Source organism: Rattus norvegicus, chromosome 6 (assembly GCF_021556685.1).
Source record: "Rattus norvegicus strain SHRSP/BbbUtx chromosome 6, alternate assembly SHRSP_T2T, whole genome shotgun sequence".
NCBI classification, from domain to species: domain Eukaryota; kingdom Metazoa; phylum Chordata; class Mammalia; order Rodentia; family Muridae; genus Rattus; species Rattus norvegicus.
In genome coordinates, this window is record NC_141539.1 from 57,741,415 (window position 1) to 57,769,025 (window position 27,611).

The 27,611-nt window shown below is 40.1% G+C and overlaps 1 protein-coding gene across 9 annotated transcripts in view; it reads right to left on the reverse strand.

The window, feature by feature from the left end:
- Hdac9 (histone deacetylase 9) overlaps positions 1-27,611 on the reverse strand; it is an 863,837-nt gene that overhangs the window by 752,014 nt on the left and 84,212 nt on the right. For all 9 annotated transcript variants that reach the window (NM_001443943.1, XM_087554687.1, XM_087554692.1 and 6 more), the window contains 1 exon segment: positions 27,043-27,159. In NM_001443943.1, the coding sequence (NP_001430872.1) occupies positions 27,043-27,064 (22 nt within the window). In that variant the 5' untranslated portion in view covers positions 27,065-27,159.

Below are 27,611 nucleotides of genomic sequence, written 5' to 3' on the forward strand. Positions count from 1 at the left end.
AGAGAGGGAGGGAGGGAAGAAGGAAGGGAGGGAGGGGGAGTCAGTGTTAGATCTGAGAGTTGAGTTTTAACCCAGGTACATGACCCAGAATCAAACTAGTACTTTCTAACCACACAGATATCCCAGATGAGCTGTGGCTACTTATATAGTAGTTTCTGAAGAAAGCCTCAGTTAACCCTACAAAAGATATCTGACATGCCCAGTACACAAAATATTACATTATTTCCAGAGAAGTCAGTTAGCCCACTTCCACAGGAATGCTCATCTGAAAGGCAATTACTTCTAGTCCACAGTCTCTAAGTGTGAAATTCAGTGTCTGTTTGTTTAAATGGCCTTGCACTCCAGGAGAGGCAATATGACATAAGGCGTGGCTAGGAAAACACTAGGCATCTGTAGAACATTAGAATTTTAAATCACTTGTAATTTACCTCTGAATTAAGCCCAAGTGTCTGCACACAGGTGCACAGTGCTCTGCAAGGCAGGAAATTCTAAGAGGGGGGAAAAATCCCTTAATAGGAAAGAAATTTAAATAGTCTCATGGCTGACATAGGTAAATATTTTGAAGAAATTTAATGAAGAAAGTAAAGAAACACAATAATCATTTCAAGGAATCCAGGAAATGTGAGAGTGTGAGACTTAAAAGAAAGCTATCTGCAAAGGTCAGTAAAAGCCTCAAGAATCTGTAATGTGGCATCTGATGGAATTCAAAGCCAGCAAGGGAGTGGGAGTGGAAGATAAGCTCATTCGGATCTATTTGTAGAATGTCCAGTTAAGTTATAATGTGCGCACACTGGCAGTGGTCGAACATTTAAAGACTTTAACAGGAAGAGGGGGTTGTCACGGTCCCGTCCAGCCTTCTCCTTGAAGAGACAGCAGAGCAGCCTGGCTGGGGGAGACCGTGCTGTTCCTCGTACTGCATCCCTGCAAAGTATTCTGAGCACATTTCTTAACACGTCGTCGTCCCTCATTACCAGCTCCCTAATTCTCAATTTCGCTCAATTGTAAATAATCAGCTGCCTAGGCTGTTATCAGAAGCTTTTTTTTAAACTCTATCCAGGAGGATAATGGGAAATAACTCATTAAGGGGGTGAGGGACAAATATAAATGACACTGGCTTAAGAAAGCTAGTGGAAATAGAATGAAAAGGTAAGAGAAAAGCCAATCTCCACAAAGAGTGCGGCCGAGTGACAGGTGTCCTCAGAGTGGGTCGAGGCTACTTCGTTTGACACTGTGAGGAAGAGGTCCTGCTCAACACCGTGTCTCCTGGGTTTCTTGGAGAAGCTACTGGGACAGTTTTTCCTTTGGGCCCATGCTGAAGACAGGCTGCCACCAGAAACCTACAGGTTCTATAAGGCAGAAAATCTCTTGAAGATGCCATCAATATTCTACGTGTCATCCCTGAATTAACTATGACAGGTAGCTCCTGTAAAGTAAAAAGCACAGCCCTTATCAGTCCAACTTCAAGAATGAAGACAGTCTACCAAGAGCCAAGGGCTGTCTACCTTAAAAACAGAAGAAAAGGCTGTTTATCTGCAGGACTGCATACATGTGTGTAATTAACATACAATAGTTAACCTCTGGGGAAAGGTCAGATAGGAGAAACAGGTCACTCTAGGCTATAGGAAAAGTACTCTCTGCTTATAAATTTTTAAAGTTATATTCTTAAAAGTACCATTAATAACATCAAACTCTTTGTTCACTATCATTAGCCTGCATGAAAAACCCAGCTACCTCTCCTCTTAGCTTACAAATCCGCTGTTGTTTCTCTGATTTATCTGGAACTCAAGAGAACCTATAAATAGATTAGGCCACACTTCACAGAAAACAGAAAAGAATAACATTTGATCTAGTCCAAAAAGCACCAAAATATTCTATTGAACTATGACCCGTGAATCAACATGAGCCTTCTTGTGCAAGACAGAAGCTACGAGCAGCTTCCAGAGATCCAGGCTGAACTCACAGTTTGCTGAGAAAACTTAAATCCAACATGGCTCCACGTGGAGCTGACCCTCTTTTATGCCTGGAAATGTAACCACTCAAAACCAGTTGGTTCAGCTGCTGATCTAATTACATAAGAGGATTTTAATTATGCTTAAAAATTCACTACAAATTACAGGTAATCACACCAAACAGAACTCAAACTTTGGTGTATTTTTAAACAAATACGTTGTTTCAATGCAATAAGTCCATTATTTCCACCAGACAGATAATTGTTTTCTTGTTCAATTGTATTACATGTGTGTATCCAGGTATAAAATGTTGCAAAAGGAAAATTACTGAGAAGGAAAGCAGTCATTAGTGTGACTTTATAAATGGAGCAAAATTGTCACAGAAGTATTATTAATACTTTTATTGTCACAGAAGTATTATTAATATTTTTATGACTGTGAGTGTGAAGACCTACTTTTGTATTTTCTATTCGATTTTGAAGCAAACAAAGCATTTTCTATATCTATATGTATGTAACTATACTAAATATAATATATACATATTATAACAGAACTAAGAGGTCATCTAGCCAACATGTTTACCTAAGTACCCTATACAGAAATATACACAAAAACAGCAAAATTTATCTCTGGGTAAAGTGCTTCAAAGAAAAAAACTAGAAGTTTGGGAAATGTGGAACATTAAAAATAACTTATTTTAAAATACATCAACTGGAAATAATGGTTTTAGAGATGGCATCCCGGCTAGGGGAATTTTATCAGTGTTATCTCTCTAGTCCCTGAGAGAATTCTTAGCCACTATAAAGAGCTCCAAAGCAAATAAAAGATGTATCCAGTCACAAAAGCAACAGAAGCATTTTAGTACTTTCAGACAGACGATTCCCAGAAGGAAGCTGTATGCTGTGCATGACCTCAGTACAAAAACGACTACGGAGAGCGTCCTTTCCAGTTATTGTCAAAGCTCGTATAGAACCCACAATGCAGTGGTCGTGAAAAGTCTGCTTCTTAAGACAATGCTATTTCCAACATTCATCACTAAATTCATTTGAATTAAACTTTATGACTCCTTTTCTCCAACTGGTAAATAGTGTTGGTGTCATGAACATTGGGCTAGCGTAACATATTAGGTCCCCAAGGCTTATATATTTGAGCATTTGGTTCCCAGCTGGCGGAGCAGTTAGAGGAAAGATGGGAAGGTATGGCCTTGTTGGAGAAGGTTTCAAAATTTTGCACCAGGCCCAGGCTCTCCCTCTACCTGAAACTTTTGGATCAAGATATAAACACTTAGCTACTGCCCTAGCAACAAGCTTATCTTCCTTCCACAGACTTGATAATCATGCACTCACTCTCTGATACTGTAAGCAGACCTCCAATTAAATGCTTTCATAACTGGCCTTGGACATAGTGTCTCTTCACAGTCGGAAAACGCTGACTAAGACAAACATTATCAACATACATGTTTAACACTCTAGAAAAAATACAAAAGTCACATTTTCCCCCCAAGGTTTTGAAATCTACCATATTTTAAACCATTAAAAAATGTTAAAGGACACAGACTATAATTTAAGCATCACGTACAGGTCAAAAAACAAAACTGATGCTGAACATGGCCTACATTGAAAATAGAACAGAATAGAAAGCTTTCACATCAGTTAAAACAGTATTGTGGACCTGCAGGATGCCAGCACAGGCCTATAAACATAAAAAGATGAGATGGAATTTCGGTTGGAGTATCCCTTCCGTTCTTCCTCTCATATGCTGATTGCATGATAAACTGTAACAGTGGAAGACTTGTATTGCACTTTCCTAAACTCAAATTCTTGATGGTGTTAAAATTTACAGAAAAGTTTCCTGTTCTTCACACTTTTATTCATTTAAATGTACTTAGAGCTCATCCTCATAGAAATGATTTTTTAATTATGCCTCTAATATTTAGATAAGAAATTTTTAAGCCAAAAAATGCTTCAATACGATTATAGGAAAGGTTTGACTTACTCAAAAGTATTTTGATAAATATTAAACAATTAAACCCTTTTTTAAAGATGAGAAGGGCAGTTTGATATAAACGTTTATGCATTTTCTGAATTAACTAAATAAATGACCATTGTTGCAACTTTGAAAAATAATTCACTCATAAATACTCTCCTAAAAGAAAATTACTTTAGCCTCTTTGGAGAGGAAAAAGGAAATAAAACGTCGTGTGAATTAACGTCTCAAGTTTCAGTCTATGAAAATGTCTGCAGATGTTGGGGTGAGGAAACCCTACTTCCTGCTTCAGAAAGCACTTATCAGACTTTACCAAGTGGGTCATGAAAGGGAAATAATGGAGAGAGCCTGGGTATTGAAAGCTGAGCGGTAGGATGTGCCTCTTCTCTGGCTTTGTGGAACCTACAGCAGGAGGCTGGCACGGCAGTGTCCAGGATGGTGAGTGCTATTACTAACTATCTCAGCACACAAAGGTTTGTCCTCTGGCCCTGTGATTCCCATAATAAAATGCAATCACAGACTCAGCCATCTCCCTTTCTCCCATGTAGACTTGCCCTTGTCTTGTGACTTCTGTTCACAGGAAAAGGCCAATCCATGACACCACGCCCAGCTGAAATCCCAATACGGCCACATACAGTAGTGTCAGCTGAGTCTCCAAGATCACCTTAGATCAACATAAGTGAAACTAACCACAATCTCCCTCAAAACTCAGGGCTCTTCATGTTCCTCACGCCTATCACAACAGTTAGGGCATTCTCAAACACCCTCAAACATGTAATTCTTTAGAGGATGGGAAGTAAAGTACATCTTTATTTGTTTTAAAAACTCTGAAGACCTTTAAAATGTTCTTTCTTTTACCTTTTGAGTTAATAATACAATTACACCATTTCTTGCTTTTCTCCCCTCCCTCAGAAACTTCACGTACATACCACTTCTTGCTCCTTTTCAAAGTCTTGTCCTCCCTTTCTATTAATTTTTGCTACACACATACGTGTACCCCCACTTCCTGGGGCTCATACATACATGCAGCCCCAACCTCATGTGATTCATACATACATGTAGCCTCAACCTCCTGTGATTCATACATACTTGTAGCCCCACCTCCTGTGATTCATACATACATACATGTAGCCCCAACTTCCTGTAATTCATACATACATATAGCCCCAACCTCCTGTGATTCATTCATACCTGTAGCCCCACCTCCTGTGATTCATATATACATGTAGCCCTACCTCATGTGTTCTCAATCAAGTCTCTCTATGTTGTGTACATTCTCAAAGAATGGAGACAAAGAGAATTATGTGTAAGCTAGACACTAAGAATCAGAATTTATTATAAGGAATTAACATATATGGCGCAGTCTCATATATGGCTGCTGGACAATTACTGTCTTGAGAAGGCAGGGCTTGCCCACATTGTAGATTGTAATGTCTTTTATTTCAATCTACTGATTTAAACAGTAATATCATCCAAAAACATTTTGACAAGGTACCCGAGCATCCCATGGGCCAGCAGTCATAAATATTAGCTAGTACACTTTTACCTTTTAAACAGATTTTTTTAGTCTTTTCCCTATTTTCAATTCACCCTGTCCATTAAGGCCCTAAAATCTCTAACTTGTCTGAGTTCGAGTCTGAGAAGAAGACTCGAACAAGACAGCTACAATCAATTAGAACGCAGTTATAGAGTCCAGTCCCAATGGACACATCTACAAAACACTCTGGCACCTAAGGTCCAGAAAACAATGTTGAAAGGGGGGCAGAAAGATTCTAAGAGCCAAAGATTGGAGCTTGCTGTGGCACCAGGTCTCCAAATAACATCAGACAGCAAAAAGCAGCCCAAAAATCTATGAGTACTCCATAAAGTATAACCAACATTACCGCCTTAGCATAAGCTGAACAAGGATGACACCAACGGCCATACCAAAGCAGATGGCGGAGAAAGCCCACAAGGGCCCAACCCTATGCAGAACCACAGACTACAAAGGAATGCCGAGAGTCGGAGAAATGGTCTTCCCTGGAGAAGAACATACCAACTGGTTATCCAGTAACAAATAACCAGCCCTGAAAACACACATACAAGTAACATTACATAGACTGGTCAGGTAATGTTTAGAAACATACATGTATATACATGACGCATGTGGCAACAACTAATGGGAAAAGCAGCTATGAATTTGGAAGAGTAAGGAATGTATATGGGGGGTTTGGAGGGAGGGAGGGAAAGGAGAAACATTGCAATCATATCATGATCTCAATAAAAATGTCAAGTAAAAGAAAATAAAGAGATGAACCAGGAATTATCCTCACTGTCTCTATTCTTTACCTCAAGCATTGATGGCGTACTGTAGCATATTTATACTCAAGAATGTTGTTTTAACCATATAACTTATAGTCTGATTTTTAACTCATTGGTACATTCCTCGAACAACTCCAAGTTTTTGTTTTGTTTCTCTTATATTGTTCAGTACAGTACAGTCCTAGGTTACCTCCTAACATTTCCCTATGATGTTGTCCTAATTCAATATTTATATTGAAACTGGCCTACATTTTATGTATCTTCTTTTACCCATGAAGACCCCTTCTCTCTTGCCAGACTTCCTTCTCTGTAAAACTGAACATTCTTTGCTTATCTGTGATTCAACCAGTCACCAAAGTTTGTCTCAACTCTGACAGCCTTTGGAAGTCCCAACTTCATTTTCAAATTTTTAATTTTCAAAACTTGACATTCACAAAAACCACTATTACTCTACATATACCGATCTGCTGCCTTGTTCTGATCCTTTTATTCGAAAAGCCTTCTTTCCTTGGTCCCAATATTTCTACATAGATTCTAAATGTCCACCTCTGTTTACACAGCGGAAAATCTTAATCTATGGTTTGTCAAACATCGTGTAAGTCATTGAATATGAAAAAGACAACATCTTCAGAAATTTGTAATATTATGTAAGAGATAGTTAAATATTTAAAATATTATTGAGAACATTATGAAATAATATGACATAAGATCTAGAATAATATAAGGAACATAACATGGGAAGAGACTAAATTACCCTAGAAGAATACTAGGCCAAAAAATACATATAGTAGAATATATATGTAGACTAAGCAAGACAAAGAACAGAAATAATGAAAAACACTCTATGCATGTTTAAACTATTATAAAATATTTACACAGGATAGCAAATATGCCAAGAGCTAAACTTCAGAGCCCAAGTGCAAAGTGAATGAAACGTGGGTGAGTTATAACCCCTGAGAGGAACCTTAGAGAAGCAGGCATAGGACTCTAGAAATAAGATCACCTGCTACGCTGTGGCTATCAACTCTACAGCAGGAGTCGGGCTGAGAAGTAGGCCTGCTTCAACAAGCAGCTCATCCACATCCAAGGGTGTGAGAGTTGCAACTCCACAAAGTACAGGTGAGATTTGGCCTGTCACTTATTGACACTCATAAGGAACAAGAAAAATATTTGAGAAGTCATTTACTGATGAACCTGAACTCAGCTGACAGCACAAAGCAACCTAAAAGGATATGAGGCTGTTTTCATCTTCATTTGACAGTTCCCTACCAACATTGCCCAAATTCAGAATTTATACTAGAACTGGCGGACAGTTTACATCGGGTATTTACCCAAGAACGCCTGCTCTCTACTTACCATACTCTCCCCTCTGTAAGTCTCCCACTGAGACTCTCTGTCATTCAACATTAATATCGATAAATTTTACTCAAGAAATAGTCACAGTTTTCATCACAGGAAGTCATTTCTGATCATAAGGATGGCAGGCAATATGAGGAGTGTATGATCCTCTATAAAACTTAGTGCACGTGAAAAGTCCTATCAGCTTTTAAAGATCTGGTGATTCTCAATTTCAAGACTTATTTCACCCATAAACTTTGAGATAAGAAGTCTATATAGCTTAGAGTTTGAGCTTCCATAAGAGCAGTCAGATACTCTTCAAATGTCTAATTCTAAATTTTCCAACGTTTACAGAAGACTCATTTAGAATTCCTCTGTCAAATGGAGAATGTTTCAATGCCATGGGCTTTTTCATATGGGCCACTTATATGAACTATGACAAGGCTTGTTTAACATGAGTAATATAACAAAATAAACTTCAAAATAGTTAATTACTTAAAATAAACTGCTAGCCAGCAACTCTTCCAATGACAGGAACGCCACCAGAATAAATTTTAGAGCAACATCTTTCTGTCTCCTATTACACCTTAGTGGATGGTTTCCTGGAATTGTCTACTTAAATAGAAAATTAATTTCCATGCACAGCTGGAAATACCACATTGGCAAGCAGTGAAAACACCAAACACTTTTAGATTAAATAAAAAACAGAACTACAAAAACTAAAAGGAAAAAATAGAGCTTGCTCATGCGTTGGTCTTTGAGAGCATCAGCTTACCTGTTTATTTAATGCATGAATGCTTCGATTTTAATATTTTCATGGTTTTGATAGAACATATTCTGATTATATTTTGCTCCTATTCAATTCCTCCCGGATCCTCCCCCACCTTCCTATCCACCCATCTTTTAAAGTAGCAGTAATGACATCATTTTGTAACCTGAGAAATATCTAGAGGATTCTACAATTGAAGAAGAAGGCATTCCAGGATTGTGGAAAGGGAGGAGCTAGTAGTCCCCTGGCAGGAATGGAGGGGCCCTCCAATCTGCACTCACATTCACAGCTAGAGCTTAGCCATATATTCCATGAAATCTAATCATGGTTGCATTTGGTTTGGGATGAAGGGATAATTCAAGAGGTATGTAACGATTACACAACAGTATGATTATGTGTTACGTCGCTGAAGTATATCCATAGCAGGGGTTAAGATTGGAAAACTTGACAACTTAAGTTGCCATTTCCAAAATGTATTTTAAAACCTTAGAAATAAATAACAAAATCTGATAGCCTCAAAGAAAAAAATGGACAAAGACGACAAACAGAAATCCAAAACATGGGCAGGGAACCCAACAAAGAAATGGGAAATACCCAAAATCGCAATTGAGAGTGTGCCTAGTAACTCCAGAGGCCACACTCACAAGGTCTCACCTACACGACTGCACAAGTCTAAGCTGATCAAGGAGGACACCAATGCACACACCAAAGCGGACTGGGAAAGCCCATGAGACCTCAACCTTACACCAAGAACTAGAGGCAACTGAGAAAAGCTAAAAGTGGGAGAGGGGTTCTTCCCCAGGAGAGAGCATAGCAACTGGTCACCCAGTGCCAAATGACCTGCATGGAATATATACATGAATATATATAATATAAATGCAAATAATAAGAATTAGTGAAAATAGATAATGCATTTGAAGCAGAGAAGGAAATTATATAAGGGAGGGTCTTAGAGGGATGAAAGGAGAGGGAGAAATGTTATTATTATAACCTCAAAAGGAAAAAGGTTATTAAAAATAAGTAAAAGTGACTACAGAACAATCCATTTTAATGTCTAAGTGCAAATGACTAAAAAGCCTGACAATCAGAAGATTTTAAAAGACCGTCTCCACTCCTCTGACCAATCAGGCTGCTTGTGCATCTGAGAACTTGACTCGTGAACTAAAGGACATCCTTCTCTGTGTGGACAGCTATGAAGAAGCAACCTCACGGTGCCATCTGCAAAGCGGATGCCGCGGCGGTGATTTGCAGAGACAGGACTCAGGTAATACGCAAACTGGATCACTGCCTTCAGACATGTTGGCATGGCAAGCCAACAGTTGGCACCAGAAGGAGTCCTCTTGGACCTGCTCCTTGGATCCTTGGGTTGTAGGATCTGGAGGACCATCAGTTCCCACCGCAGAGCTTACTGTGTATGAACAGCAATGGGTGGTGGTTGGGAGTCAAACCAATGCATTAGGAAAGCCAAAGACAGAAAAGGCTACTCAAGGTGAATTTTCAGGTGATTAGTGCAGGGCTTCCTAAGGAATTGAAGCTTGCGTCTAAGATATTGGGGACGCATCTAGATGAAGAACAACTGAGTTCTAAGGTACATACTGCGTTATAAAGCATAGATCCACATCTCTTTTGAGGAATAAACCTTAATAAATCTCTAACCGCAACTAAAAGAGACAGAATTCAATTTAATTAGCTGAATAATCCAATCTCAGAAGAGAGATGGTAAGCTATCTGTCACAAAGTAGGAGTTCACTCAAGTTGAACCGATACAAGTCATGAATGGTACTGAAAAGTACCTGTTCATAAAAGTTGTCAGATTACTGTCCCAACTTGTGTGTGAGTGCATGCAAAATCAGTGCTGGATGACTTGTCCACAGCTGAGGACAAGAGCACAGCTCTGTGACTTTGCCTTCCCTTCCTCCTTAAGTACTCACTCCCGGGATTTCTTGTCAATGGGGTATAAAAATTATTTTCCTCCAGTGCATGAACCTGCTAAATTTTATAAGAGAAGTGTGTACAAGGTGTCTTACTATAAGAAAATTAAGTATCTAGTGAAGGAATTCCATTCCAACTTAGTCATAACTAAGAGCAAAGCAGAAGGGTGTTAAACACCAGCCACACATGATATAGTAAGTCCAGCTTTTCTTTGTCAAATGAATTGCAGTTCTCCCTTTCAAAAACTTGCTCCCTGAAAAAAAAGGGGGAAAATAGCTTTCAAAGTAGCCAGTTGAGGTGCTGCACATTTGATATCATGAGAAGTTAGAGGTCAGAGGTCACAAGCTAGAGGTCAGATTCTGGGGGCTGGAAATAAGGCTCAGTCCTTAAGAGAACTGTCTTTTCTTCAGCAGGAACCAGGTTTGATTCCAGCATGCACACGGCAGCTCACTCCCATCTGTAACTCCAGTTGTAGAGGATCAGACACTCCCTTCTGGTGTCTACAGACACTGCACATACATGGCACTCAGGCACACACGGGACACAGACAAAACACCCACACACATGGGATATGAACAACTGAATAAACAAAACCAGAAAGCATTGTCACACTTACTAGTCTGAATCTTCCACATTTAGCTATGACACATACACACAGACACAGACACAGACACACACACACACACACACACACACACACACACACACACACATACACACACCATCTTCAGGGCTATGTGGCCGAGGTAAGCTGGTTGTTCAGCTCAGCAATTCTTTCTGATCCCAACTGCTTTCTTCAGTGATCTACGTATCCCCGTGTTCACTTCTTCCCATCACAGCTTCAAAACCACCCACACGTGTGCTGTACCGACCAATGCAATACAATCTTAGCCCAGGATACCTATGCATGCATGCCAGACAGCAGTGTCTAAAAACTTTAAAACTTCCCTTCTAGTTTCAAACTTTAGTCGAGAGAAAAGAAAATCCTTGAGTACTTATGGTAGCCCAATACTTCGAATTCATAAAGATTGAAGAGATAGAAATTTCAAAACTTTAGATCCATTGTAACCCTGTAGTCAAAACACTGCATATTTTATAACCTTGGTAAGACACACATTTTATTTTTAATTTTTGAACAATTAATTCTGGAGGAAAACAAGTCCCATTACCTTCCTCTTCAGTCACTAGCTGTGACTGTGCCACAGGTTTGTATCACTTCCTGCTGCAAGGAATAACATGAAACAATGATATTCAGAGAGGGTTCTCTGGAGCAGTTTGAAGTCATTCTTTCAGGAATCTAAGAACAGTGTAAACACAGTTGAATGATGTTATGTGGGTGACCAATCTCATCAGAAAAATACCACGTTTTTATTACATAATCCCCTCCAGTGTTTACCAGGTCTGCAATGATGTCTTGATAGGCACACGTACCTTGCCGAGTGACTTTCTTTCTCCCACACAAGTCATAAATGACAGCCTATGATTTAGTTCCTCCCCTGCTTTATACCCAGACTTACAGTAAAAACAACACTGCACTATTTTCCCTACGAGCCTTCTGAGTTTTCTTTTGTTTCACTTGTATTCGTTGGGTTTGTTGTTTGGTTTTCTTTTCTTTCTTTTCTTTTTTTTTTTTTTGGCTTTTTGTTTTTGACTTTTGTAAAGATCGTAGCAGAGTTTGGTGTGTTGGAGGAGAGAGCTACAAATGGAGCTGATGATGGAAATCAGAATAGAAGCCTGACTAAGCACATCCTAAATCCAGTGGTTAACTTAGTGAGCCCTAGGCAGCAAGGAGCACCTTGGTCACTGGGGACCAAGATGAAATGCCAGTCCTCATCGGAGGTGCTGATAGTAAGTTTAGAAAAGAAACTTAACACATAAAGGAACTGCCAGCTAGCTTGAGAAGAACAACTTAAAAACATCTTCCCTCTGTTTCACTGGGAAATAAACACCAGTGTGAGAGAGAAGAATGCGTTGAATAATGTCTGAAATGGCAAGGATAAAATATCCTCAGTGTTTTACAATGCTAAGGGCCTGTCCAAGGCAGAAAACAGGCCACAATGATGGCCCTGGAGTAGACCTACACCTCTGTGGCTTCAAGGCCTGTGTTCTTTCTCTCAGAGCAGGGCATCTCTGACCAGGGACATCAGCCCCTCTCACTGTTCATTCCTGGACTATCATGACAGAGCCTTTCCAATATCAGGTGTAACAGACCACACAGACAACTTGCCTTCACACAAGCTGTGTCCAAGGCCTGTGTGCTGGCAAAAGGAAGGCAGCCGTCTTTGTCTCCTTTCTAGTTCCTATGATAAAATGCTTGAATGGAAACAAAGTAGGAGAAAAGGGCTCTGTTTAGCAATCAGTGACAGGCAATAGCACACCATTGTGAGAAGGCCAAGCTACTATACCTTTAAATGGGACAAAGTCATCTTGGAAGGAAACAGTCTGGATTATTAATAACACTTTGTAAAAGATTATTTAAGTTGAATGGATTGTAATACATTGTTTTATTCATTTCTTTTTTTAATGATTGACTTTTATTTTATATGAATTTGTTTTTTTCCTGCATGTGTGTCGTGCTGGATCTCCTGAAGCTGGAGTTACAGACAGTTGTGAGCTGCCAGGGGGGTAATGGGAATTGAACCCAGGTCCTCTAGAAGAACAGCCAGTGCTCTTAGCTGCTGAGCTATTTCTTTGGCTGCTCTTTTACTCATTTCTTAATCAGATCCTTGAGGTAATGAAATCAAGCTACTATACTATCATTTCCAGTTTAAAGGTGAGAAAAACTTAGATTCAGAAAAGTTAAATGAGCTTTAGGGCATGAGCTTTAATGGCTATGCCTGGAACTTAGGATCCTTGGAGCAAGTTTGCAGAACTCCCAAGGGCACCACTTCTCAATCTTCTTCATCCAGATGAACGTTTCCCTCTCTTGCTTCCACTCCAAGTCCCCCTCCCTGAAAAAAATGATATGAATAACGGAGTGTGTAGCTTGGGGAGACTCACAGGAATGACATTGTTTCCTCGAAGCCAGGTTATTACCAGAGTGGCATTCTTGTCATCGGTCAGGTGCCAGTAGCCTGGGCTCTAGGCCTTCAGTTCTTTGCTAGCATCTGCATAAGTATTTGGTCCGAAAGGAACAAGGCCCTCTGCACAAAGTGAACACATATCTCTTGTACGAGTGACAGCGCATCCCCGTGGAGAAAGCACACACCAAGAGTCACTGAATCTTTAATTTACCACAAGTGTCACACTTGTTCTACTGACTCTGAATTATTCATTTGTAAATTAATGTACAGTTCTAATTGAGAGCTTGGAGTAGCACAAGGGGTGTGGGGGGGACTTGGTCGTCATGAAAACTCAATAACAATAAAACGAGTGAGCTTAGAAATTCAGAAACACTTTTAAAACATAAGTAGGTACGCTCCCACATCCTTGCACCAACTGCTATCTGAAGTTAACTGGTCCCCTTCCAAAACAGAACTTCAGAGTGTGGTTTTCATAGCTAACCAGACAAGGCACCTCCACCTCCATCATCACCTCCATCATCCCCACCATCTCCATCACCTTCAGAAGGATTCTCCTTATTTACTCTATGCTGCTCTGGTATGTTTCTGGGCAATAGCTCTAATGGTGGCCTTCAGAGCTTGAGGCACTCAGAATCAACATGGGGAATAGCCAGAGTTACCTTTGCCCCTGGAAGTCACATAGTATCAGGACCATGTAGATGGAAGCCCTACTTCTGATTTTGTCTTCCCCCATATTTTTCAAACTGCTTTTCCTACATAATTCAAACTGAAAAACCATCTTCTGCAGTGCCATTCAAACAAATTATACGGTCCCCCACCCCGCCCTCATAGCTGACTGATGTCCCTATTCTTACCAGAAAATGACTTGCTCCCAAAGCCTTCTATTGCAGCCTCCTATTGCACAGTAGATTGATGTTCCTTGATTTTTATCCAACCCTTTTCTAAGATTCCTACTCGATGATTTTCCTAATCAGGCGTGGTGGACGGAATATGAAAGAACACAGCATGGATTGTGACTCACTGCAGTATTCGAGGAAGAGAATACGGCGAGTATGAGCAGGCCTGGAAGTGGGGCAGGCACTGCAGTATCTTGTAAGGATGTAGATATGGGACTAACTTCATAATAGTTAAATGACAAAATTCAAAGAGAAAAATGTGATTATGAAGAAACCACCACGAGAAACACAGTATTAACAATTTAATAGATTTGATACATCATGGACTTATTATAAAGCCTTCTTTATTCATCACCATAAAATGCTTTAATGAAGATGATGGGTCCAAGGTGTAGAACAATCTGGAGCAAGGGAACAACACAAATCCCTGAAACTTACCTGGTTCCAGTGAAACACAAAGAATGCAACATTTATATCTGCAAGGCGATAGCTTTAATTTGACCAGTAATTTGTTCTTCTGAGCTGAGAACCAAATTCTGGACTTTCTAGGCAAAGTCTACCACTGAGCTAAATCCCCAGCCCCTCCCTGATTAACACCATATGTCTTTTAATGCCTACTCATTATCAGACTGGTAGAACAAAATGAGTTCCAAGGCTTGCTCAGAGTGTAGAGCGGGATAGCCCACTCACTCGTCAAGACGCCTCACACTTCATGTTGTCTTTTTATATCTTAGCTCACAAACTGCTTCAAAATGACAGACAGAGGGGCCAGTTCTGCAAACCCTATGCTCACATCACCCCTCCACAAGCAGCCCTCTTAAGCTGTGGGCTACTTGTGTGAGCCTGAAAAAAAAATGGAGGCCGAGAAAGGCCCCACGGATTTTCGACAGAACCAGACTCAGAAAACCAAGCAATGGAGATTGAGAAAACTATTTACATTTGTCTCTTTCAAGCTGTTATAATTACTAAATGTGTATTATCTTAAATCACAGGTAGAAAGATTCAAAATTGAGAAGCTGGCTCATTGTTTATTTAAAAATGTAAGAATCTCATTTTAGTATGTCCTGCCTTATTTGAAAGGAGGCCACAGGTTTAGAAAGAGTTAAACAAAGACCAGTCGGCTTCTCCATAGATGTCATTCACCCTGCCCACTTGATTATCTTGAATTTGTCAGTTTCCTTCCTTACCTTCTGGTGTTGTCTGTGTTCTTCCATTCAGTCACATACCCTGGCTATTCTTCATAAACCTTTTGAATAAATCATCCTGTTTTTATTCTCTTTACCTAAGCCTGTTCCTAATGCTTGTCAGATGGAGAGCTAGCATGCAGATGAAGGCAGTAGTCATAGTTCCAATGTTTTTAAGTCCCTCAAACCATCAGGTGTTAAATAAAATATATTCCACCCTCCTACAGTAAGAAAAAATGTGGCTTCGTTAATTACAAAGCAGGCCAGATTTGAACTTAGAATTCTCAAATTCTTATGGTTCCATTCCAACAAGCTGTGTCCAAAAAAAATGTGTGTGTGTCCAGATTTGGGACCCTAATGCCTACTGCCAGCCTCAACTCACCAACCATCCACAATGCCAGACCTCTACAGATTTTCTCCCCATTATCCTACCCTAATAGACGCCTATTAAAATCTTACAGATCCATTAAGGGCACTTTGAAGCCATCCTTCTCCAAATTCCCTTTGAACCAGGTATGAGCTCATTCTCCTATGAGCATCCAATTGTTTTACTTCTATGTGTGTCAATGGGACTTACAGTAGTCTGTCTTGCATTTGCATCAGGACCCATGTGCTGATGATCAGTTAGAGTACAAGTTTTCTACATTCAAGATTATCGTTACAAAACGTTCTCCTGATGGACTCTCTAAGAGACCTGCACTCTGCATATGTGAGTGAGAAGCAGTTGACGTTGAAGCTGATTATAGGTAGTGTTGATAAGAACTGTTAACATTAAAAATGCCCTTGGACTCCATACATTCCTTTAATGGAATAGAAGTGGCACTGGTGTGTACTTCTTCCTGGCACTCTTTGACAAATAGTTTGCAGTTTGCAGGTTGAGCACACTCTGCGATTAATGGAATGATGTACGAGCCTTGAACACATAGGTGGCTCACGCTCTAGGATCACGGAAAAGGAAATCACAAAAAAACAATTCTTACATCTTAGATTGCTCTCTTTCACCTCTCCCTCAGCATTTATTCCACTGGACTGAGGGCATCATGACTTCACTAAAGGCAGCACAGTGAGCAGACTACACCGAAACCTGGCACCATGACTGGCACATACCAGAAGGCATGAAATAAATCTTCAATGAATGAATGAATAAACAGAACAGCAATGTGTGGACAGAACTGAAAGGTAACATAACTTTGAAAAGTATATCTGATTTGGGGTTGATGAATAATAACCCTCATTTCCACCCAGAGATATCTTCAACTTATTGCTAGAGCCTATGTGTACTGCCTACAATGAACAAACAGAAAAAAGAGGACACTAGGAAGAAAAGACCCTTCCAATACCCAGGGTCAGTTGGAACAAAAATGGTTTCTCTTAGGGGCTGCCCAGTGCCTCTGGTGTCCCTACTCTTTTGCAAGGCTGCCTGCAACATGCTTAGGACCTTAAGTTTTTCGATATAAATGTAAAGCTCAGTACAACTTCCATCTAGACCACGAGATGGGAACAATACCAGAGACATATCTAATTTACCCCCCAAGAAAAGTTTCTAGTCCACGGTCCAGAAAGATACTAAGGAAGTATATCTTCATTAAGCCACGTGGAATCAACACACAACAGCATATGTCCCAAGAGCAGGAACTGTGGATAAGGACTGCTCATGGGGGATACAGAAAGCTTAAAAATTCAGTAAAAAGGTAAAACAGAGGCACTGAGCTGTGGGACAGAGTGAACATGGAGAATTAATGAGAAACAGAGATGACAGGTGTTTCCAGGCCTGGCAGTTACACCCTTAAACTTATATGAATAATCTCATAGTCTTTTAATTAATAGTTAAATTGGTAAGAGGGAAAAATGTATGTGAAGCAAAGAAATGTGGATTCATTTAGGCCCAACAAATATGAGCACTCTTCCCCTTAGGGGCAGAGAGGAGACGATTCTATGGAATCTAAGGGTCGCTGAAACAGAAGAAGTCCCATCCTTTCCTCATCCTTTTTGCTGCACACAATCACAACAGGATGTAGACATTTCCTTAATGATCTTGCAGTTATAGCAAGTAAAATAAACAATCTAGCCTTAACATGTCACTGCTCCCTGAAGACGTCAGTTTTCCCTTGCAGTTTAAGAATTAGTCACTCATTTAGACTGGGGCGAGTCCCTGTGGATTCTGGGAGTTTGTGATCAACTAATGGGTTGTGGCATTATTATGAGCAGATATTGCTCCACGGGGGCTGGGGCATTGCATCATTCGGGGTTCTGCGTGACAAACAAAGCCTACCCAGGAGGCTGCCCACAGTTCTGAGGGACATGCTTGGCTCCTGCTCCCCATCTTCTGAGGCTTGCCACCGTCCTCAGAAAGTTAGTTGTAGGGCAGACAGGAAAGGAACCAAATTCTACTACTTATATCTAGTTGATACATAAGAGGTCGTTTCCTCCATCAAGCAACTTAGCACAAAACGGAAGATACACAGAAAGTGTAAGATCCTATGAGTCTCCGTGGGAGACTGTGATCATTTGTGTGCAAGTTCAACATTTTATACAAGAAAATCTAAACTTTCATGCAAGTTGGAAATGTATGTTTTAAACTTTTCTTGCTATTGTCCTTAGAAGGTTGCTCAGTTAATGAAGTGAATGCCTGGCCTGTGTGAGGACCTGAGTCTGACCCTCTAGACATCCAGGGAAAAGTAAAACACCAGGCATGATTTGTAATCTCCTGCTGGGGTGACAAAGCAAAGAGATCCCTGCTGCTCACTGGCCAAACATCCGAGCAGCCTAAAGGGTAAGCTCTTAATCTATGAGAGACTTAAGTTTAGAAAGAAAGAAAGAAAGAAAGAAAGAAAGAAAGAAAGAAAGAAAGAAAGAAAGAAAGAAGGGAGGGAGGGAGGGAGGGAGGGAGGGAGGGAGGGAGGGAGGGAGGGAGGGAGGGAGGGAGGGAAGAAGGTAGGTTGAGCAGTACCTGAGGAATGGCACTTGTGTCCTCTAGCATCCATAAACACACATGTACACACACACACACACACACACACACACACACACCATTACTAATAAGCAAAAAAAAAACTGCATTAACTTTTAAAGTTTGAATTATTGGGTCAAAAAAGCCATGGAAAGTGAATGATTATGATTTGCACAGGCAGCATGACAACCATCAAAATCCATAACACTTCCTCACCAAGTAGGAATTCAGCATATTGTCAACACACAAAGAAACTACTGAGAGAGCTAAAGGAATGAAGTAAAAGAGGCATAAATTTTAATTGCAAATGAAGGCCGGGGTCAGGCACAGTGGTGCAAGCCTGCAAACTCAGCACTCCAGAGACAGCAGCAGAAGGATTCATTGTAAGTTCAAGGCCATCCAGACCTACACAGCAAGTTCCAAGAGCACCAGGCTATTACCCAACTCCAAGAAAACAAGTCGAAACAAATGTAGGCATAAACAAGCACATGTGTTTTACTCCTAATAGAAAATGTGCTTGCTCAGTGTTCACCACCTTATGAACAATTTATTAACAGAGATCTTAGCTTTCTAATAATAAATTAAGACACAGTAAATCAGACATGGAAAAGGCTGCTGTGCACTGAGTCACACACACAAATCAAAACAACATAACAATTGAGTACACATGGGAAACTATAGAAAGAAAGGCATTTGAGGGTTACTAGAGAAAGTTTGGGCTACCTCATATTCCCTTCTGCAGTCCCTTAAAATTATTACAGCTTTGTGAGAGTGGAGGGAGGTGGAAAAGAAGAAGACAGGAGGGGGGTTTAGAGCTCTTAAAGGCAAACACAAGGCAATAGAGAAAGGAAAACATTGGCTAAGTGCTCCATATAACGCTGCCAACAGAAGGCTGTCCACATGCATTTTGTATCAGTACCACAGTTCAACTCATGAAGCTTCGGAGACTACCTGGTCAGGCACTGCTTTATAACTGTGTCCATAGAAAAATCGGTGTGAATCATCTATCAATGTGTATTTAGCCTGGATTTCTTTTTTACTTTTAATTGATTCTTTGTAAAGTTCACATCACACATCCCAGTTCCTCTCAGCTCCCCATCCATTCGCATTCACCTTCTGCCCTTACAACCTCTCACCCAAAATAAGAGAGAATGTGAAAAAACAAACAAACAAAACAAAAAAACAAAAAAACTCTTGTAGTGGAAGCTGTAGTGGGTCACAGTGTGTTACATAGTATACCCCTTTTTCAACACTTCATAAATATCCAAGACCTATCCCTTCTTAGAAGGGTACAGCTACAGTACTGCTTTTTTTTCCTGAGCCTCCATTGTAGCTAGATATGCCAGGGGAATAAATTATACCCAAATTATATGTGAACAGAAGCACAGAACCTGTTGCCACAAATAATTATCTTCTTCCGTATTTCTTCCATCACTTAAACAGACAAGTGCCCGGTGCCTTGAAACAATACCCCGAAGAAGCTCAAAGGACCAGAGATGCACAAGGCCTTGAACGCCAACTAGAAAGAACGTCCATGATCCTGCAAAGTGTTTCCAGACTCCCTGGGACAGGCACAGCCTTGCCCTCTGAGTGACGCTGTAAGTTTTGTCTGTAGTGTCAAAACAGCAAAGGCAATGAGCAATGAAAACTGTGAGCTACCCGCATGTGTGAACTGTGAAAACTAAAACTGAGGACAAATACATTGTCCCAATACAGTCACACTGAACAGTGTAGAGAAAGGCATGTGTCTCACTGGACAGCCTAGAGAAATGTGTGTCCCACTGCTTAAGCACCATCGCTTGAGAATTGGAAAATGAATAAAACATCATCTCTATGTTTCAAACTTAAATTTCCAATTCAGAATTTTTACTTAGAAGAAGCAAAATATTAAAACACTTATCTATTAATCTGACGGAAAAAATAGTCTAAAGTAAGTAATAAATTTACAGTAATGCTTCCTGTGAATACTGTAACCTGGGGGAAAAAAATCTTGTCATAAAAACCATTCAATGGACCAACCTATTTTATTGTCTCAGAATACTCTTAAATACTGTTCGAAATGGATAACTGGCTAAGAGCCTGAAGATGTTTTAGTTACTTGGTGCTTCATGTAATAGGACCTGACCTGCATCTCACTACAAAGCCAAGTTTTAGTGTGTATCTAGGGAAGCCATAACCTACTTCATTTGTGCTATGATTCTATTTCATTAGCTTTCATTCTTATGGTAACATACTTGTAAAAAAATGAAGAAAAATACTCACTTGAACATTAGGTTATTCATTTGCAGCTTTGTCCTGGTTTTAGCTTCCTGCTTAATGGCCAAACAGCACCGCGGTGGGTGACGCGCTGGAGCGAAAGTGGTGAACCATTAAAGAGTTCGTAAATTTTAAAAACAGGGGCAGGCCTTCTGGGTCCCATATGCTTCTAGAAAACTCACTGTTGTGCTGTATTAATTGAACCATGAAGCCTTTATTAGTTCCCTTTAAAGATGCTTGCGGCAAAGCTTTTATTAATGCTTGCCCTCAAATTGTTTATGCTACTTAGCATTTCCATAACAATTTATATTTCAAAGAACTTTTTGATCATTAGTTAAATCTATTCTACATTTCTATAAGGGAATACAGCTGTTTAGCAAAATAGAGACAAGAAGGGAAATTCCTGCACTAATTTTTTTGCCCAAGATTTTGCCAATGAATAAATGAATATTGAATGAGAAGATGGACAGAATACAAGATCTTGTTGTGAGACTTCTGGTTGAATAAATAAGCTTGTTCTCTTACTGTTGGCAGGTAGAATCATTTCTGTAAGTATTCCCACAGTGATGAACAAGGGGGAAAAGTTATCATCATACCACCCATTCTATCCACTGGTATAGTAGAAATAGAGCCACGGTACCTCAAAAAGCTACTGAGAAGCCCCCAAAAGCACAGCTTCTCACAATTCTAGAGGTGCCACATACACTGGCTCTGTGCTTGGAAAATTCTTATAGATACATTTTCTAAAAAATTACAACACTAAAATTGAATTTGTCAAAATTAAAGATCATGCCAATATCATTTTAGGGTTGATGCCCCCAAGTATTTTATTCTTAAATCAGTTCTGCCTCAAATGTGTTTTCTAAATTTGGGAAGTTGAACAAAAAATATCTTCTGTATTAGTACAGGTTTAAACTTCTCCTGAAGAAAAACCAAAAACAAACAAATGAACAAAAAAACAAGACCCAATGAGACTTGGTAAGCCAAGTCTTTGGCCCATCTCTTACCTCAGAAAACTGGAATGGCCTAGAAAGCAAGTCAGACCTGTTAGCCCCTGGAATTTTCCTCACATAATATATCTCCTCTAGGTTTCAATGGACTAGCTAACTACTTCATATGGTTACCATAATGTTAGCTAACAAAAGAGACTAACCTTTTCTTTTCTTTGCAATCCTGCCAGATGAGAACCGCTAGGAATTTTGGGCAAATGAAGAGTATTTTGCACTTGGCAATATCTTGCATCTAACTCCTAGCCCTCTAGAGTTACACAGTAAAGCTCATTGGCAGAGAAGAGTCTGGGAATTTTGAACACAGACCTATATGATTTTTTTTATCTGCTGTTTAAGGGAATACAACATTAACTGAGCCCTGAAGTTTTTCCCCTTAAAACTTGGCCATCCATATAAAAGGTACGGAACCTAGACTGCTGTCCAGAAGAAGCAGGTTCTAGTCTTACTTTAAAGTACACATGGCACTGAGTGGGTCAAACTTTAACTGCTTCTGTCTCTGCCCCAAAGGGTTTTGTCCATAGGTGCCTGTTTTAGTGGGCTGCATTCCTGCTGGAGACTACCTGACAAAAGGTATGTGCTCAGTAAGTTTTGAATGGGTAAACACTTTCGCTACAGCAATCAGCTGGCAACTGTGGGGAGAGAGACATCCCTTTATATTTCCCAGCACTCAAAAGAACCCCCAAAAGTCTAACTTTGAACATTATTGGGGTAGCAAGATTGAAATAAAAACCAACAAATGCTATATACAAAAATCAGCACTTATTGTTTGACTGAATACATGATCAAGAAAGTAATCATTTTCTTTGATACCAAACTGTATTTGAATATGGATAGAAACATGTTTCTGAATCTAGAATCTATACAGGGGAAAATAAGAATTCACAGTGCTGCAGGACCAGCATTCAAGGCAAATAGAAATAATCTGAAAGAGTATTACAAGAATGTTGGAGGCACTGGAGCGAGTCTATTTTTCTGTCTTGAAGACAGGCCTGAGAGCTGTTTAGGGAAGAAAACAAAATAAATAGGCAATGATTGCATAAGACCAATTCGATCCTCCGTTCAGAGTTTTAAAAAAGGAAAATTTAAGAAAGGCCTATTCTGATTGAAATGACCATCTCACCAGTGAAACGTGTCTCCATAGGACACCAGCTAGAGCAAGATTAGAGCACTGTGACAACTGTACCAAAAGCATTTTCTTTTTCTTTGTATCCCAGGTCTCTGAAACTCTTCACAGTAAATGGAAATAACAACTATAGGAGTCAATGCTGATGATATTTTCAAATTCCATCTGTAAATACTTCTTAGTTAATTGAGACTTTCATACAATGTCAAGCAGAACTACATATATGCTAAGTAAAGAATGTACAAGAAAATATCAGTGGTTCTAAGATCAAATGCACTTTCTTCATGGGCTTCTTACTTATTGACTACTTTTTCACTTCTCCTAATTGAACAATTACCATAATGGGCAAGAATTTTGCATTAAAATAGCAGCCTCAAAGGATATTTTTATATTATAAAATCAGTATTATAAAATCAATATTCTGTGAGGCAGGGTATGTTTACTCTAATTGCCAAATATTACTATGAGAAAAAACTATATTTCATTATGGTGTCTCCAAGTTAAGTACCTTTTTTAACTGTGCAATTTTGAAATATTAAATTTAAATTTAAATGAATACCCACATATTTAAATGCTGCATAAATAATAAAGATATTATTTTTTATCAATACAAAGGTTAATAATCCTCTCCTACAACTGTAGTGAACAACACAACTCACAGAATACACTGCAACAGGCTCTTTGGGGGTAAAGAGAAAGAAGAAAAGGAAGAAAAACTGAGATCTGCACTTCCAAATTTTATTCGAGCAATAGCATTCTTACCAAGTGGACCTTGTACAAATCACCAGCTGTTAGCTTCCTCTGAAATGGTATCTAAGTTAGGGTATTTCTTGTTGTGAAGAGACCCCATGACCATGGCAACTTTTATTTAAAAACAAAAAGCCATTTAATTATGGTTGGTTGACAGGTTCAGTCCATTACCATCATGGCAGGAAGCATGGCAGCATCCAGGCAGACGTGGTGCTGGAGATGAAGCTGAGGTTTCTGCATCTTGATCCACAAACAGGAGAAGCTAACTGTGAGCCAGTAGGCATTGCTCAAATTCTGAGACGTCAAAGACAACCACCCCTTAGTGATGCACTTCTTCCTACAGCCCCACTCCACACCTACTCCCTCTGGACTGATGGTGGAGGCTGCTTTTATTCAAACTACTACATTCCATTTTCTGGCCCCTACAGGCTTATAGTCACTTCATAATGTAGAATATATTTAGTCTACCTTCAAAAGTTCCTGTAGTCTATCACATTATCAGCACTGTTGAAAAGACCAAAGTTCAAAGTCTCTTACAAGACTCAAGGCAATCTCTTAACTCTAACCCCTGCAAAATCAAAATCAAAAAAGCAGATCGCATTCTTCCGACATATAATGGCAGAGGATATACATTACCATTCCAAAAGGGAGCACAGCGAGGAAACAATGGACCAAAGCAACACTGAAAACCAGCTGTACAAACTCCAAACTCTCTACCTCCGTGTCCGATTTCAAAATGGTTTTTAGATCACCAACTCATTTATCTTCGTTGACTGTACCACACTTCTTTCTCTTGGACTGGTTTCACTCCCTATTAGCAGCAGTTCTCAGAAGTTATCCCATGGATCTGGCATCTCCAACATTTTGGGGTTTCCAAGGCAACCCAAGCTTCGCCTTCAAAGCTTCACGCAATGGCCTCTCTAGGCCTCTATGCAGGAGACAACGCCTGACATATGTCTGGCTTCAGCAGCTGTCCTTAGCCATGAAAGAGAGATTCCATAAACCCTTTCTTCTACCCTTGACTCTAAAGCCAGAATTGTATGACTGAAGCTGCCAAGTTCTGCTACTTTTGATGATGATGGAATATGGCTCCTTCGTTCAATTATATCTTCGCAAGGTTTCCCTTTCTGATAGTTTCCTTTACTACCTAAGCTTGACTGTCCAGAAACTAGAACAGGCTGGTCTCAAACTCAGAGATCTGCCTGCCTATGCTTCTAGAGTAACGGGATTAAAGGCATGCAACACTACACCTGACCCTGTACTTTTCGTTAACTCCTTTTCACAAGTTTAGCTGGGTAGGGTGTTACCCAGCAGTCTCTGGTCCCTATATTTCATTTACATGAGGCTTTTCTTTGATTTGTTTATCTTCTTGAACACAGGATTTAGCTCCATTCCACTTCCTGGACTCCCCTTTTCTCCTTAAACTAGAAATTTTGTATTTTTCCTTGCTCAGCTTGTTCCTCTTCATTGGAGATCTTCATAAGAGTAAACACTCATAACCACAGGACAGAGTCAATCTTAGGCTGTTTCTCAATCTTAGGCTGTTTCCTCTGCCAATAAAATTAATCTGAACCTCTTCAATTTACCATCAAGCAGACTTTTTGGGAAAGGGCAAAACAAAGCCACATTTTTTTTTTTTTGCCAAAATATTGCAGCAGTATTTAGGCCACATACTATAATTCTTCTCCTCTGAAACCTCTTGATCTGGGCCCCTACAGTTCAAATCATCCTCAGTACCACTGTCTTCTCTGGGATGATGTTACAGGTGAGATGGGTACAAGCTAGAAGGAGGCCTGTCATTGGACGGGAAGTAAGGATGGGTGGGAGAAAGTTTGAAGGAAGAGACAGAGACAGGAAGGGAAGAGGGGAGGAGACAGAGTAGCCGGGGACAACATGGAGGCTGACGTTAGGATTCCACGCTGTACCTTTACAGGTTGTTATGAATGTTCTTAAAGGATGGATGTGTATTGGGCTTTGTATGTTTAGGTGGGCAACTGAAACATTCAACCGCTTTCCCAATCCAGAGTTCCAAAGTCAATATTCCTGCAACAAGAAACATGGTCTGGCCTATTACCCCAGGCCCTGGTAGTCACTTCTATCCTAGGGTTTCCATTTCTGTAAACAGACACCATGACCACTGCAACTCATAAAGAAAATCATTTAACCAGGGCTGGCTCACAGGTTCAAAGGTGGAAGCTGTTATCTCCATTATCATGGTGACGGGAATCATGGGAGCATGCATGATGCTGGAGAAGGAGCTGAGAGTTCGACATCTTGATCCACAGGCAGCAGAAGTGAGCAGTGATCTCGTAGGCATGTCCTGAGCTCCTAAGACCTTAAAGCCCACCACCCCTTAGTGATATACTTCTTCCAACAAAGCCACACCTAATCCAACAAGGTCACACCACCAAATAATGTCCCTTCCTCTGGACCTATGGGGACCATTTTTATTCAAACAACCACAAGTAGATGAAGTAAAAAAAAAAAAAAACCTTCTGCATATAAGACTGTTCAAACAAACTCTCTGATAGATGTCACTGCATGCTGACCTTTGAGAGCTGAGGCATTAGGCTATTCAAGGACTCAGGTAACCTTTCACCTGTCCAACTAGATGACACAGCCCCAATTATAAACCTCATCCATGATCAAAACTCTGGACTATCTTCACAGCCTTTATAACCAAGTTCAACTTTCCTATAATTTTCAGTCAGCACAGCCTAATGGAGGCATGCAGAATGGGAGAGAAGATGGTGGGAACAGAGAGCAGTTCTGGTAGGTGCAACACTCCCGAGGGGGAAGGCATTGGCGAATGGTTTGCTCTTATGAGCTCCGAATATCACATTACATTGTCTTTGACCTGGAGAATGGGGTAACTCAAATTTAACACCGTGCCACAGAATATACTGAGAAAAACACCCCTGTAATGACTGAAGCAGAGAACGCTTTGACAGTCTATTTGTGACTAACATGTAGTTGACTCTACTCCATCTTCTCAAAACTTGGATCATATTTGCTCCAAAAGCAACGCCCTGTTCCTGCAGGCATGGGTGTTGGCTGCCCTCCTCACAGCAGTACTAAACCACACATATCACTCTGGTCTCATAGGAAGCAGGTGCTGAGATTATTATTAAATACGTATATAGGAAACAGGAGGGGCAGCAAAGAAGGGTGGGGAGGAAAAATATCCTTCCTGTGTGTCAGAGACGGAACACACGAACTGACTCCCAGCCTGACAGCACAATTTAAAAACAAATAGGAAGACTACGGGTATGAATTAAATTCTTGCCTCATATTTTTTTTATAGCTGCACATAACTTAATCTGAACATTCATTTAGAAACAGATGAGTCAACACCCAGTGCTCAGACAACAATGCAAATGAAATTACTCAGAAAGTAAACTGGGTTAATAGAGAATTAACCATAGAATTCAAAACTCAAAATATATTACTCTATTGCTTAATCTTCATGAAAAGTCGCTCCTTGATTATGTCGATTGCCTGACTTGAAGCAGCACACACAAAGCAATATCCTCCAAATAAAGTACATTCCCAGTTCTCAAAGTAACAGGACTGACCTGGCTGCACCGGAGAGCTCATTGTGGGAATCAGAAGGGCTGGTGATTGAGGACGTAGAGTCACAGCCTGCTCTCAGCTGACACTGGTTGTTCAAGTGGTGATGGCAGAGAAGAAACCTAGGGTATAAGAAAATCACACTGTGTAATATCCAGATTATGTCGGTCACACTGAGAACCAGAGAGCTGCCTCTAGGATTCAGCTCAGTTACAACAAAGAGCAAATGTGAACTGGGGTTAACAGGTCAGTGCTGCACTGTGTGCCTAGTACATACGTAGCCCTAGGTTTGATCCCCAGCACTGAAAGGGAGACAAAAGCCAATGTCCATGTTGCTTGCAGCACAGGGATACTGTGAACATGAAACAACAGAATAGAAGGAACCAGTGAGGGAAAAGGAGCTTCACGTGTTACAGATGGCTCCCAGTTCACCATTTCCCGGCTGTTTCCATTCCTATAGAAACTGAAAATTGATTTTTGGAGTCCTGGATATAAATATCTCACTACATAGCATCTTAGCTATTATTGTCAAATATTTACTTGTAGAAAAAGATCCCAGTTGGTGGAGGAAAAA